The sequence below is a fragment of the Engystomops pustulosus genome, chromosome 3 (assembly GCF_040894005.1).
Source record: "Engystomops pustulosus chromosome 3, aEngPut4.maternal, whole genome shotgun sequence".
NCBI lineage: Eukaryota > Metazoa > Chordata > Amphibia > Anura > Leptodactylidae > Engystomops > Engystomops pustulosus.
The window spans coordinates 119,663,853-119,679,395 of NC_092413.1; the positions used below are offsets into that span (position 1 = coordinate 119,663,853).

A 15,543-nucleotide genomic window follows, 5' to 3' on the forward strand; every position below is an offset into this window, starting at 1 on the left:
AAAATAGTCTGATCCAAAGGGTGGGGTTAGGAAGGACAATATATACTACTATGAGACCTGCGAGAACTCCAGAGTGACAAAATTTTAGTTGGTCCCCTGGTATATTTCACCTCATTATATGCAAAGCATTCACAATTCACATCCAACCTCTGTTGTGAATTCATTTTAATAAAAGGAATTATTATAACAGCTGTTAGGTCACATTGCTCCCTATACCCCTCCATTATTTCATTGCGGGATGTAGTAATCAGAGACCTGACACACATAACGGGTGTCACATAATGGACACTGAACTTTCCAGAAATAATTGCAATTTCCATCGTGGTCATCCATTGCACATTATATTTGGAAACCACCAGTATGTTCAAAATGATCATTTCACCACGTGTATTACACTACACCACATATTACACCTTGCTAAATTCCCCAAGGGGTGTACATTCAACAATTAGGGTCACTTTTCGGGTTTTCCTCTGTTTTATTCCACTAGGGCTCTCCAAATGCATCCTGACACTTGTGAAGGATTTCTGTCAAATTTGGCTTCTAAAAGCCAAACATCCATCTTTCCCTCTATTGTTCACCCATACAACATATCATATGCACACTTGGGGTACTTCTACACTCGGGAGAAAAACCCTAACTCGGCTTGTACTTGAGTCGCATACACCATTACATCAGCCGACATCATGGTATGTGTGCCACCATCGGCACTATGACTACACGCGCAGGGGGGGGGGGGGTCGGAAAGGTGAGTAGAGAGTATAGTAGGGGTGGGCTGTGGCTATATACTGAGGGGCAGGCACTGGCTGCATACTGGGGGGAGCAGGCACTGACTATATACAGGGGGGCTGCTGGCTTTATACAACAGGCAAACACTGACTATGTACTGTATATACTGGGGGCAGGGGCTACTGGTCTTATACTAGGGGGCAGGGGCTGGCTATATACTGGAGAGATTGTGACCAATGCATTTCCCACCTTTGGTTAATGCTCGAGTCAATAGGTTTTCACAGTTTTTTGTTTTAAAATGTGCTGAAAAGCTTTAACTCTGCTTATATTTGAGTCAATGAGAAAAATTACTCACCTTTCCGATGCCCCCTGCAGGTCTTCTATCTTCAGCTCCCCTCAAGGTCCCGTTGCATACACCATGACGTCATCCACTTGCCGACATCATAGTGTGTGCGCGCCGCCATAGGCCCAGACTATGATGTCTGCAAGCGGCTGAGGTCATGATGTATGCGACTGAGGGGAGCCGAAGAGGGAGCTGGAGCCGAAGACCTGCAGGGAGGGGCGGAAAGTTGAGTACAGAGTATTTTGGGTTTTCTTTTACAAAGGGCAGGGGGCTGCTGGCTATATACAAGGTGGGGGGGATTCACTGGCTATATGCGGGGGAGTGCAGGCACTGGCTATATACTGGGGCAGGGGGCTACTGGTTTTATACTAAGGGGCAGGGGGTGGCTATATACTGGGAAGACTGTGAACACTGCATTTCCCACCCTCGGCTTATACTCGAGTCAATAGGTTTTCATAGTTCTTTTGTGTTAAAATTTGGTACCTCGGCTTATACTCGGGTCAGCTTATACTCGAGTATATACAGTATTTCGTGAAATTGGCAATAAAAAAAAATACTGGTGGGCTCAGTTTTTACGACTTTCACTTTGCACTCCTAATGATATGTCTACTTTATTCTGGTTTATTTATTATGTACATTTATGGCAATACCAAATCTATATAGGTTTTATTGTGTTCCATTGATCTCATTGTCCAGCTTTTGTTTGGGATGTAAAGATCAACTGTGTACAAAATGCTACTTAAAATTTAAATTATTATAAGTGAAAACTAGAGGGGTCTGGCTAACATACATTTGTCCACTTCACACCCTTATGCCTGCAGTAAGACTGCTGTCACCTATGAAGGCCTATTTTCATTGCTTTTTTTATTCAAACAAGGATTATAGCTGTTGAGGATAATTATGCATTCCCTTTGGTACCTGCCATACAGCAGTTTTTTTAGAGAGATGTTCTGAAGTCAATATAACACCTGTAGCTGGATGTCTGCCTTGTAGTATGTATGTTCTGATGGATTGTGTAGACCAGAGGTAGGGAACCTATGACTCGGAATCCAATGTGGTTCTTTTAATGGTTGCATATGCCTTGCAGACAAATCATTAATAATTTAGCGATCGGAGTTGTGCGCATCTAAGACACACACAGCACTGTTCAATGAGCTGAGCATGGGTCATAGAGAAGAGCGTGGCAGTGACAAGGATCTCTCTGCATGGAGCCATTTTCCATCTTGATGAAGTGCCTGTACAAAGATTCACCCTTTGCTGTCAACAAATTTTGTAGCTGTTGTTTCAACATACACCATTGCAAAAAGGCAATGGCACAAAAATGCCCCACTACTTTGTATTTTCGGTTTTACATGGATGAAAAAAAATTACATCCTTCATTTTCATAACTCTATTGCTCATCCATTTAAGTTTTACAATTTCAAGGGCTGCATACACACATACCCGTTTACTCCAAAATTGGCTGTTATGCTGCTTACGCTAAAACCTTAAACATTCCATTTGCCATGCCTATTTTCTGTATAGTGTGTTAATCAAAACACATGTATCTTCTTTCGTATATTTGAACTCATTAAACCAATGCATAGCAGTGTTGCAACATGTTAAAGGAAATCAAACCGTATAAAAAAAAATACTCACCTATTCTCCGCTTCATCTAAATTCTGGCACTTGTCTTCTCTAATCTTATAATCGGCAGTGGGGAAGAGGGAGCCATCTATCACACAGGAGGGGTGAATTCACGTATTTCGGCCTAATTAGAACTTTTTTTCTAGGTGTGTCAAGATGAAGAGGAGCATGATTTTGGCAGCCATGCCACACGTGGCCATCCAACATTTTTCTGTTCATACTGAATTTCTGCTTGTTGTGCTCCAGGCATCCCTTAGAGTTAAAGGGGTATTCTTATTACAGCAAATTAATTTCATTCTTTTTATTATAAAAAGTTATAAAATTTTCCAATATACTTTCTGTATCAATTCCTTACAGCTTTCTAGATCTCTGCTTGCTGTCATTCTATGGAGAGCTTCTATGTTTACTACCAGTGGAGAGAAGTCTGACCATGGTCACACAGGTGCCAACTCGTTATATCACACAGCTCTGATTACTCTCTGTGATATAACGAGCTGTGCACCTGTGTAATCATGGTCAGATTTCTGTCCACTAGTACCAAAATGACGCATTCCATAGAATGACAGCAAGCGGAGCCCAAGTGCCCCCACGTATGCCAACTTGCTCCTGGGCTGGTTGAAAGTACTGCAAAAAGTAATGATGATGACAAGCAGTTGTCTAGACTCATCGCCACATATGATAATGGTGCGGAAAGAGTCAAATCAATACTGGAACGTCATTGGCCGGTGCTGATGTTGGACGATGATATAAGGGAGATGGTTGGCCCTAGACCTCTGGTCACCTATAGGAGGGGACGATCTATCAAGGACAGGGTGGTCCACAGCCACTTTATCCCAGACAAACCAGAAGGCACCTGGTTGGATCGCAGCCCCATTGGCTGTTTTAAATGTGGGAAGAATTGTGTCGCCTGCCCCTACATTTCTAACACGAAATTGTTTTGCAGTAATGTAACAGGCAAATTCTTTAAGATCCATGGCTTTATTAACTGTCGGACAGCAGGGGTCATCTACAAAGCCACATGTGAGTGTGGATTGGAATATGTAGGTAAAACCTATAGAGAGTTTCGAAGACGGATGGGGGATCATCTAGGTGATATCAGACACGCAAGGGATACACCATTGGCGAGACATATCCAACAGCATCATGGGGGTAGTTACAAACAGCTACGTTTTGTAGGTATTGACATGATACCATATCCAATGAGAGGCGGGGACTGGAATAAAAGAATCCTGCAGGCTGAAACGAAATGGATATATAGGCTGGGTACTGTGTCACCTGGCGGACTAAATGAACAACTGCAATTTACCTGCTTTTTATAGTCCGAGTGCACACCAGGTGGGGCTTACGGTTGTCTTTCAGGACAGGGTCCCTTCCTAACCTATAGTACACACTGCCTTCTTTACTGTTGATACATTCTTTACATATATACGGATATAAATTTAACCACATCGGTTTTGTTGGGGTATTCTAATGCACCTATATCATCTCGATACCAGGAGACTATGCAATCCTGCTATCATTATACTCTGTTTTTCCCAAACCCTTGCTCTCGCAACAAGGCACTTTCAATCAGACCAATTGGCACTAGGCTTTCTCTGACAAACAATTGTTACTGTATGATTAAGCAACGATATGGTCAATTTGTTTAAACTGCTGTTTACCCCATTGCGGGCCGTTGTTTTGGCCATCCATACAAGCCGCCGGCTACCTTAAGCGACTGACCACTGTCATCCGCACTGGTAGTATCATGTTTCCATGACAACTAGCCACATTACACCCTCCCCTAAACCGTCACATGACCCGATCATGTGACCGGAAGTGCTGTCACATGACAGGAAGTGCTGTCACATGGCCTGATCACATGACCGGAAGTACTGTCGGCTTCTGGTTGCCGCGCACATGGTTCTAATGAGACAAAGCTGTTCTCGTTGACGGGCAAACCGGTACCGGGTTATTCATTGGTAGGTGACGATATAGGGCGTGTATTACCCATTTGTTTAAAACCTCCCATTAGACCAGCTAAGGATCAATAGTCCGGGTCTCCGTACTGGACACCGGGAGGGTTACCCTACACTTGGGTATACCCACTGTATTACACCCAAGGGACATCTTGTCACTATAGGTTGTCCTGTTGCTACTATTTTCAAAAAAGCATTTCTGCCAGAAATCCCTCTGATGAATCCTAGTAAGGAGAAAACGCGTCAGGGAGGGGGGATGCTGGGTGATTAGAACAGGGTACAGTTTGGTACTGCCCTTGTAAGGGCGGGAGCTTGCACACCCGGGGTGAGAGGGACAGTGGTAGGTGTTGTTCATCATCCAACTGTTCCTCCTGCTACACTCAGCTATGTGCTTGGACCTATCCTGGGGCTCCCGGCCTTCCACATACAGGTGACCACACAGCATAATGGTCGGACCAGCGGGAAACATTTCCATCAACTGGTACAAAGCGGCTGAGTGGGGAAGACCATAGCATGTTCATATTGCCAGTGTATAGACCACATGACCTTTCCTGCTGGTGGATCTTAGTCTACCTGTTTTGTGTGTTTTTTCTTTTCCTCTGTGCATTTGTCACGGATACAGGACACCATTATACATAGGTGTCTGAATATGTATTTTTTCCAGGTTGTTTGATTCGTCACTCGCAGATGGGTGACATTTTTAACCAAATTAATTAAAGTTTATGAGTTTTATATGTTCACTGCCATGCTGGTAGAGATTTTGAAATTTCAGTGAACCTTGGATACACATCCTTGAGTTGGTTTAAAAATTTTCTTGCTTTTCTTTTTTTAATGTTCACAAGCTAAATGAAAGTGTTTATAAACCTTGTACCTGGATACCTAACCACATTATCTGCACACATAACTAGAGGAATCATTAAATGTCTACTTAGGGAGTCCCTACCCACACTATGGGATTTTACTCTCACCATCACTGAGTTATAGGAGCTAAAACAGCAATAAAACTGAGTAAAATTATAAAGTAAGGGGTTAAAAATCATCTTTATTGTGTAAACATCACTAGGGGATTGAAACTTGAGAATCTTCTCACATGGGCAAACCCCTTTAATGCTCTGGCTTTTTTTCTTTTTTCATCAATTCCTTCAAAAAGCCATAACTTTTATATTTTTCAGTCACTGTAGCTGAATGTGGTCTTGTTTTTTTTTTTGGGGGGGGGGGCACAATTTTGGGATTCAAATCACACATTTTTTCAAAATAAAAATGTTCAGTCTATATTGTCAAACATAAATGAAATTACTGTTTTACTCTTGGACAATATGCATTCAGGGATACTAAATTTATAGTGTATTTTGACTTTCCTTTTTTTAAATTGCAATTTAATTTTTTTGTGTGATGGATGATGAAAAAATTTTTAATTTTGCTATTGTCTGCTTTATGTTTTAAAAGATTTTTTTATAAAGCCTAGAAATTGAGACCTCCCCAACATAAAATCAACATATAAATAGTAAAAACTACAAACACAGTATGGACCCTGTGAAGAATAACTTGGGGGCATGGAGGAGGAATGGAAGGAAAGGGCCAATCTATTGAATGGAACAGGTTCTGTTCCATCGGTTGTGGGGAAAATATTTGAGGGGTTTATTTGAGATGATATCCGGGAATAGCTCACTGTACATAACCTTATATCCCAGAAACAGAATGTGTGAGGGCTTATTTGTGAAAAGACCTGTAGATTTTATTTGTATACTTGCAGATTTGTATTTGGGGTTCATAAAGTTTTTCTGATTGCAATTTATATAATTTTTTGTGTGACTGATAAAAAATGTAAATTGTCAGATTGGATTAAAGTTACCAGGATGGGTGCCACTTCTTTTATTAATATTTTTACTAATGACCTCAGAGGGTTTACAATGTAGAGTTTCAATATTTGCAGATGATCCTAAGCTCTGTAAAATAATTAATAACACTACAGAGGAATTTGTGGAAACTGGAGGCCTACAAATTTCAGATGAGGTTTATGTAGATAAATGTAAGGTTATCCATTTGGGTCCAGGAAATGAAAATGAAATTATTAAATGATTAAATATTAAATGATACATTTCTTGGTAGAACTGAGGTAGAAAAAGACTTGGGGTATTGTTGGATAGTAAACACAATTTTATTCATCAGTGTCGGGCATCTGCTGCTAAAGCAAATAAAATTCTGGGATGTATCAAGAGAGGCATAGATTTTCACAAAAAGGACATAGTTTTGCTCTTATACAAATCCCTGGTCAGATGAGACCACACATCGAATATTGCGTACTGTTTTGGGCACCAGTGTATAAAAAGGACAGAGTATATCTGGAATGGATGCAGATGAGAGGAACCTAAGTTATTAGGGGAATGGTGGGACTAGAATACAATGGTAAATTACCAAACTTGGGGTTATTCAGCTTAGAAAAAAAGATGACTGAGCGGAGACCTCATTACAATGTGGTAGTCATGTGGCCAGGACAAGGGGGGCATTCTCATACGTAGGAGAGAGGCGGTTTTACCATCACCATAGACAAAGAATCTTTACGGGGCATGTTTACTGCCAGAGAGAAGAGTCAAAGACCAGACATGAGTAACAAAAGCTAATTTGCATATCAGAAAAACATCTGTAATTAAGGTACAGAGCCTCACTTGCACAGGGCCCAAAAAGTAGCGCCATCTACACTACTAATCACAAGTAAAAAGTGTACACAAGGTGATGCACGCCAGGTTTCAGATAGCATCAAATGCAGGCAGTAAGCACTCAGTCTCGCAAAAGTGGCAGCCGGTCTGTGTTCGCTGCCATGTGGAAGACTAGTAATAATACAGGTGTATGCTATAGTGGTAATAGCAGTAACAGTAGTATGTAAAGGGTAAAAAATGGAATGTTCTTACCAATCCTGGGTATGAGATACGGACCATCTGGTTCTCACAGGTGAAAAAGGACCTAGGTATCCCTTACAGACTATACTCACACCTTGATATTGCCCATAAACTCCCGTCCTCACAAGGACGGTCCACAGCTGTCCCTGGCGTGCAGCTTGCCCTTGCTCTTGTAGCTCCACGTTTATCAAGTGATCTCAGAGCCATACGAAATGTCCCATTATCCCAACGCGTTTCTTCCGCAATCCCGCGGATTCTGCCTGGTCTCCACCACTATGCAACCTAAAGAAATCTAAGAATCACCGACACCAGTGATATCTATATATCCCCTGATGAATCTGCGGGATTGCGGAAGAAACGCGTTGGGATAATGGGACATTTCGTATGGCTCTGAGATCACTTGATAAACGTGGAGCTACAAGAGCAAGGGCAAGCTGCACGCCAGGGACAGCTGTGGACCGTCCTTGTGAGGACGGGAGTTTATGGGCAATATCAAGGTGTGAGTATAGTCTGTAAGGGATACCTAGGTCCTTTTTCACCTGTGAGAACCAGATGGTCCGTATCTCATACCCAGGATTGGTAAGAACATTCCATTTTTTACCCTATACATACTACTGTTACTGCTATTACCACTATAGCATACACCTGTATTATTACTAGTCTTCCACATGGCAGCGAACACAGACCGGCTGCCACTTTTGCGAGACTGAGTGCTTACTGCCTGCATTTGATGCTATCTGAAACCTGGCGTGCATCACCTTGTGTACACTTTTTACTTGTGATTAGTAGTGTAGATGGCGCTACTTTTTGGGCCCTGTGCTTTTTGACACTGTATACAGCACAGTGACCCATTGTTGTTGATGTTGATGTATTACTTTTCATGAATATAGTGGTTTTTAAAGGAATTTTTGCATTAAATGTTAAGTTTTATATGTTTTTCACCTTGCAATAACTATATTTATATAACTAGGTGATTGGTATAGTCCCTTCCTTATTGTGGATCTAAGAGTAAGCAGAGGGCCGATCCTATAACAGAGCCTCACTTGCAGCTAATTTTTGGTGATAAGGGGAGGATTTGTAATACCTGATCAGCAGGTCTTTTTAGTCAAGGGGGGATCAATCTGGTGAAAGGTCCTCTTTAACAGTGTGATATTGAATAAATATCAGGGTTAGAGAAAAAATTAAACAATTTCCCCTCGTTACTTTAACATCAGATCTCAATTACTAAATCACCTGTATTAACATGGGCAATTCAATCATATTAGACATTCAGTTTCAGGAGAATTTTAAGGTTTCTTTAATGCTATGTTGATTTAAAGCTCATCCTGTCTAGTCAGATTATTAAAATACAGAAGTGGGTGTTGCTGTAGACGCTCTGCAGAATTTCATAATATACTGTATGTTTAACAATCTTTATTCCCAAAATTGACTGGAGTTTCATAGCAAGTTAGAAGTCTTACAATATGCAAACAGAACTCCTACTCCTGAAGGGAAAGTAAAGTCATCTAAAAGTTTATTTGTACCATGTAAACCAGTGGTTAAAATGAAGCCCAAACAAAGAGCAACTCTGGTAGGTCAACCTCTGCTCTGCTGCTTGAGGTAGGCTATAGAATGGCACCTCCTCAGCCCCATCCGTTAGTAATATATACCAGGTTATATTTTTAGTAAGTGGGTTTTCCGTGTAGCATCTCACACCCATGCTGTCATTAGGTGTTGAGACACATTATTTTTAAGTGTCAGGTATTGTTTTGCAACAGGTGACTGCACCCCTGAAGCTGCCCCTTCATCTAGATACAAGTTGTACTGCTTTTAAAAAAGGGCCTTATGGCTGGTGGTAATTTTAGAAGGAAGGAGGCCACGAATAACAAATATAAGAAAATATACACAGTAAATGTTCCTGGTAGATTCCCTTTAACCCCTTATCACCGACACTAGTTTTCAGCTCAATGACCAGACTCGATTTTTCAAATCTGACATGTCTCACGATAATTGGTTATAACTTCGGAACGCTTTAACATATCCTGGTGATTTTGAGAATGTTTTCTCGTGACACATTGTACTTCATGTTAGTTATAAAATTTAAGTGATAAGTTTTGCGTTTCGTTCTGAAAAAAAGTGAAAATTTGGCAAAAGTTTGTAAAAATTCTTCATTTTCCAAGTTTGAAATGTTCTGGTTTCCAGACAGGAAGTAAAACTACCCAAAAAGTTTGATAATTAACATTTACAGAATATCTGCTTTATGTTGGGATGATATTTTATGCTTCCGGTCATTTTTCTAGGATGTTATGAGGTGCAGAACTTTAGGTGCGATTTTTCTTATTTTCATGAAAATTGCCATAACTCACATTTTGAGGGACAACTCAGCTTTCAAGTGACTTTGTAAGGCCTAAATAATAGTAAAACCTCATAAATTACCCCACTATAGAAACTTCACCCCTCAACATATGTAAAACAACTTCTATTAAGTTCATTAACCCTTTAAGTGTTTCACATGGGTTAAAAAATATGGACCTGCGATTTAGAAACTATGGAATTTTTTTGGAAATACATTCATTTAGGCCAAAACTGACATTTTCAGAATAAATTAAATGATGAAACGCACTGCAACGCTTGATGCCCAATTCCTCCCGAGTTTACTGATACCCCATATGTGGTGGTAAACTGCTGTACGGGCGCACGGCCGAGCATAGAATGAATGGAGGCGCCGTCCACAGCAGATTTGTATTGTCACATTGTACGACCTATAAATTTTTATTTTTTTTGATAATGCGATCATATGAGGGCTTATTTTTTATGGGATGAGATACAATGTATAAATAATTTATTTTGGGAGTCTAAAGCTTATTCATGAGATTTTATTAACTATTTCAAGGGGGACACAAACAAAATCATCAATTTTTATTTTGGATTGTGAGCATCCCCCCCCCCCCGCTCACCGTAACGTAAAAATAATATTTTATCTTTATTCTCTGGTTCACTACGATTGCGGTGATACCTTATTTATATAGTTTTTCTTATTTTGCTCAATTTTCCTGAGCAAAACCAATATTGGAGAAAATCGCATTGTTTTTACTATTGACAAGTTTTCAGGGCGATAACTTCTGTATTTTTCTGTTGTCAGATCTGGTTGAGGGCTTATTTTTTGCGAAAACAGTTGTTCTTTTCAGTCGTATCATATTAGGTACCGTAACTTTTTTTGATCACTTTTTAGAACATTTTTTGTGATGGTGTTTGATGAAAAATTGTATATTATGGGAAGTTTTTCGAGTTTTTTTTTACGTAGTTCACCGAGCGGGTTCAATATTGATTTAGATATATTGTACAGATTAATACGGACGCGGTGATACCTCATTTATATAGTTTTTCTTATTTTGCTCAATTTTCCTGAGCAAAACCAATATTGGAGAAAATCGCATTGTTTTTACTATTGACAAGTTTTCAGGGCCATAACTTCTGTATTTTTCTGTTGTCAGATCTGGTTGAGGGCTTATTTTTTGCGAAAACAGTTGTTCTTTTCAGTCGTATCATATTAGGTACCGTAACTTTTTTTGATCACTTTTTAGAACATTTTTTGTGATGGTGTTTGATGAAAAATTGTATATTATGGGAAGTTTTTCGAGTTTTTTTTTTACGTAGTTCACCGAGCGGGTTCAATATTGATTTAGATATATTGTACAGATTAATACGGACGCGGTGATACCTCATTTATATAGTTTTTCTTATTTTGCTCAATTTTCCTGAGCAAAACCAATATTGGAGAAAATCGCATTGTTTTTACTATTGACAACTTTTCAGGGCCATAACTTCTGTATTTTTCTGTTGTCAGATCTGGTTGAGGGCTTATTTTTTGCGAAAACAGTTGTTCTTTTCAGTCGTATCATATTAGGTACCGTAACTTTTTTTGATCACTTTTTAGAACATTTTTTGTGATGGTGTTTGATGAAAAATTGTATATTATGGGAAGTTTTTCGAGTTTTTTTTTTACGTAGTTCACCGAGCGGGTTCAATATTGATTTAGATTTATTGTACAGATTAATACGGACGCGGTGATACCAAATATGTACGTGTTTTGTGTTTTATATACTTTATTTGCATTTTATGTGTTACTGGGGAGATTATGGGACTTTTATTTTATTTATTTATTTAATTATATTATAAAAAGATTTAATTTTTTTTTTTTTACTTTTTTACATTTTCTACTTCTTGGCTTGAATAAGCGATCATCCGATCGCTTATTCAAGCCTTTACACTGCAATACACTTGTATTGCAGTGTATAGTGTAAGTAACTGAGCATGCCGCGCATGCTCAGTTACTTACAGCCGGGTCCTGCCAGGAAGGCAGGACCCGGTGAGAAGAGGAGCCGACAGCCCCGGGTCACTCGTCGGAACCCGGGGCAGCGGCAGGAGGGATCGGATCCCCCGGTAAGCACACCGGGGGGGTCCGATCCACGGGGGACACACTTGCACGCCGCGGTCATGCTTGACCGCGGCGTGCAAGGGGTTAAACACCCGGGATCGGAGTTTTTCCGATCCCGGGTGTTAGTGCCGGGTCTGGGCTGTAATATCACAGCCCGACACCGGCACTATAATAACCCGATGTCCCGAAATCTTCTTCTGATGCGCCGCCGTAGAAAGGCGTCGCATCAGAAGAAGTACCCTTAATGACCGCCGTAGAATCCCGATAGGGCGGTCATTAAGGGGTTAATAATTCTTTATACTTACATCTTTCATTTTGTGGTCCAAATGATACATGGTTTGGGTCAGTACAATCAAGGAAATCACAAATGTATGTTATTTGAGTTATGCTTTATTACATATAAAAATTGTTCATCTTTGAGAAAAAAAATTCAGACAGCTGTAAAATTTTTACTTTGATGTATGGATTTTTTTTGCCTACCGTCAACTCTGTATGTACAGGTTATGTATGCAGACATCTACAGACAAAACACATATGCAACTGATATGGAAGAGTCTATATGAAAAAATGCTTCCCTCTAAGATCATAACTTAGTTTTCTAATATGTTTTCTGCATGAGTATAAAACTCTAAAAAAAAAAAAAAAAAAAAAAAGGTTAGAAGGCTCCTCATTATTCCATTCAGTGTCTCCCCTAGTTCCTCTTTAACTCCTAACACCCCAACAGCACAGCATCAGCATGTCAGGATTTTTCCACCATACTGCAGTCCCTGGATATCACCACGTGTCATGGTCTAGATTTCAAAAAGACTCTTACAAATAGAAACATAATAGTAAACTTTAAAGCCAAGTTTCCATATCCAGGTATTTTATGGAATTTCTAAAGCCAAAATCAGCACTGGGTTATAAAGGCAAATATACGTGTAGTTAAAAACTGTTCTCTTTTCTTTAACCCAATCCTGGTTTTGGCTACCAAAACTATATACAAAACTTATTTCAACATATACAATGTTGAAATAAAGCTGAAATTCCAGTGTATGACATTTTTTCAGCAATTAACTACCAGTTGATTGGGTACATAAACCCTTAACTATTAAACAAGCCATTGTTCTTTTTCATAAGTTTTTCTGACCACTTTCGAGTGATCTCCAGGTAAACATTAGGCTTATTTGGTAAATAGTCCTCATACTTCATCTGAGCGGTCTTCTTCGGCACAGCCGTTTCAATCTGAGTTCCTTCATGCCATTCATTGAATGATGTGATGGAGATAATGCTGGGACGTACCAGCAATGCTGCATTTAGAGCAGTCTCATAATATTTTCCATTGATTCTATTCCTCGTATTTTTGAAGTTCCAAGGACGGATGCTTGTGTCTATGTATCCTGGTCCAACACTTGGAATAAATATCATATTGTTGGAATCACAAAAATCTTTCAAACTCTGCCAGTGTTGGTGTGAGGAACCATATGTAAAACCATTTGTGGCAAAATAAGTGTAAATTCCATCAAAACCACCATTTTGAATACTGAACTTATGTTTTTCCTCGACAAGCAAAGCCACAAAAATGCCATCATATTTGGTATTCCGAATGCTGTGGGAACCAGAAGCTGTTAAGAGCTTAGACCACGAATCAGAAGGCGTTATATAGGAATCATAAATGTAAAACATTGGAAGACTTCTTCCAGTTCTTGTCTTATGTCTGTAAAATGCTGGGTGGTCGCCATATCTACAATATAAATACAAGCAAATTTACAGGCATTAAAAAAAACATGAAAATGTATTAAATATCTAGACAAACACTAAATTTAAAATGTATGCATACTGGTTTCCTGGATTATCATTAGTTTTAGGCAAAGATCAGGTATTCATAGATATTTTAATGTTAAAATGGGAATTCCTATTTGAACAAGTAATTAATATTGCTTGAATAATGAAAAGTTTTACAAATTTCCAACATACTTTCTGTATTAACCGCTTCACTACTGCCATCTATATACGTCCTTTTTGCACATGCCCCTTGCAGAAAGGACATCTATAAACGTCTTGACAGTGCCCAACTTCAAACATATCAAGCCATATCTGCTGAACCCTGGCACATAGAAACATAATTTATGTCATTTTAACCAGAATGTATGGAATGTGTACTGATGCTTCAAAGGACAGGATATATTCATCCTTAAAGTTGTACTAAAAAAAAAGATTTTTAATGTGCAGCTTCTATTCCCGACTGCAACTTTAAGAATGAATATCTCCAGTTCTATTAAGCATCCAAATTAAAGAGGAGAAAGATGACACTAGAATTGTGTTTCTAGGTGCCAGGGTTCAGGAAATACAGGTGTTTTAAGTGTACCCCCTCCAGCCTGACAGCTGAAGGCAGAATGTAGGAGAAGCTGCAGGAAGTACATGCACCCTCTGCATCTGTAGCTGAACCTTGGAAAGGGTGATGGAATAATGCTGTACATATTTAGAACATATTTTGGCAAAAGTTACCACATATTTAAAAAAAAAAATTTGGAAAAATTACAAAAAAGCTTATTTTTTCCCATTTGTAGTCAATTATTGGCAAATTTTATAAAGAAAAAAAATAATTGATAAATTTATCCTATCAAGTTAAAGTCTCACAAATTAGTTAAACTAAGTAAAATTGTTAGGATATGCAAAGCTTTTCCAGAGAAATCGTCATTCAAAGAAGTGCAAAGCAGGCACCAATGAACATTGATCATGAAAGGGTGAATTCCTCACTGTCTTTTAGATCTCTGCTTGCTGTAAAAAGCTTCTTTATTTCCAGTAGAAAGAAATCTGTCTTGCAGGTGCACAGCTCGTTATAGCACACAGCTCTGATTACTCTCTCTGATACTAACGAGTTGTGTATCCGCGTGACTATGGTCAGATTTCTGTCCACTGGTAGTAAACAATGAGGCATTCTAAGGACAGCAAGCAGAGATGCAAAAACCGTGAGGAGTTGATAAAGAATTGGAAAATTGTAGAATTTTTCAAGATACAAACATTTAATTTACTGAAGTGGGAATACCCCTTTAATATTAATGGAAGGTCTACAGTGCCAAACAAGCCATCCAAACCAAAACTACCTTCTTGCGGAGGAGCAAGATCTCAAGCAGAGAAGTGACTTTGGCATGAGAAGGAGGTGCCAATAAAGCACAGAGATTAGCTCAATTGTGGCTGAGTGTGTTGATTATGTCCTGGAGCTGGTGGGTCTCTTGCAAAGCCCCCCAAAGAATTTCAGACTAATTTGCCTATTTGGAGAATGGGTCAAAACGGCCATGGCTGGGTTTATGATGTAACAGGCTACAAGAAGGTACTTTTGGTTTGGGGGGCTACCTGATAGATTTCCTTTAAATAGGACATCCCCATATTTCTTATGAAGAAATTTTGCATTATTTCATAATGACACATTTAGGGATTAGACATCTGTGTAATCCTGTTGTTTTCCAACTACAGGCTCTCACACATCTCCAACATAAAGGAAAGAACTTTACAGTTGTCAGCGTCTGGCTGTATAGTCAAACATAAACCATTTCATGTAAGATAAAACTAGTGCCACATGATGTGAAGGCG

General features: G+C 39.3%; 1 protein-coding gene across 1 annotated transcript in view; it reads right to left on the reverse strand.

Moving 5' to 3' along the window:
* Positions 1-12,342: 12,342 nt before the first annotated feature.
* Positions 12,343-15,543, reverse strand: part of MANEA (mannosidase endo-alpha) — a 28,294-nt gene continuing 25,093 nt past the window's right edge. The window contains 2 exon segments of the mRNA XM_072141936.1: positions 12,343-13,086; positions 13,089-13,693. Coding sequence (XP_071998037.1) covers positions 13,061-13,086; positions 13,089-13,693 — 631 coding nt within the window. The 3' untranslated portion in view covers positions 12,343-13,060.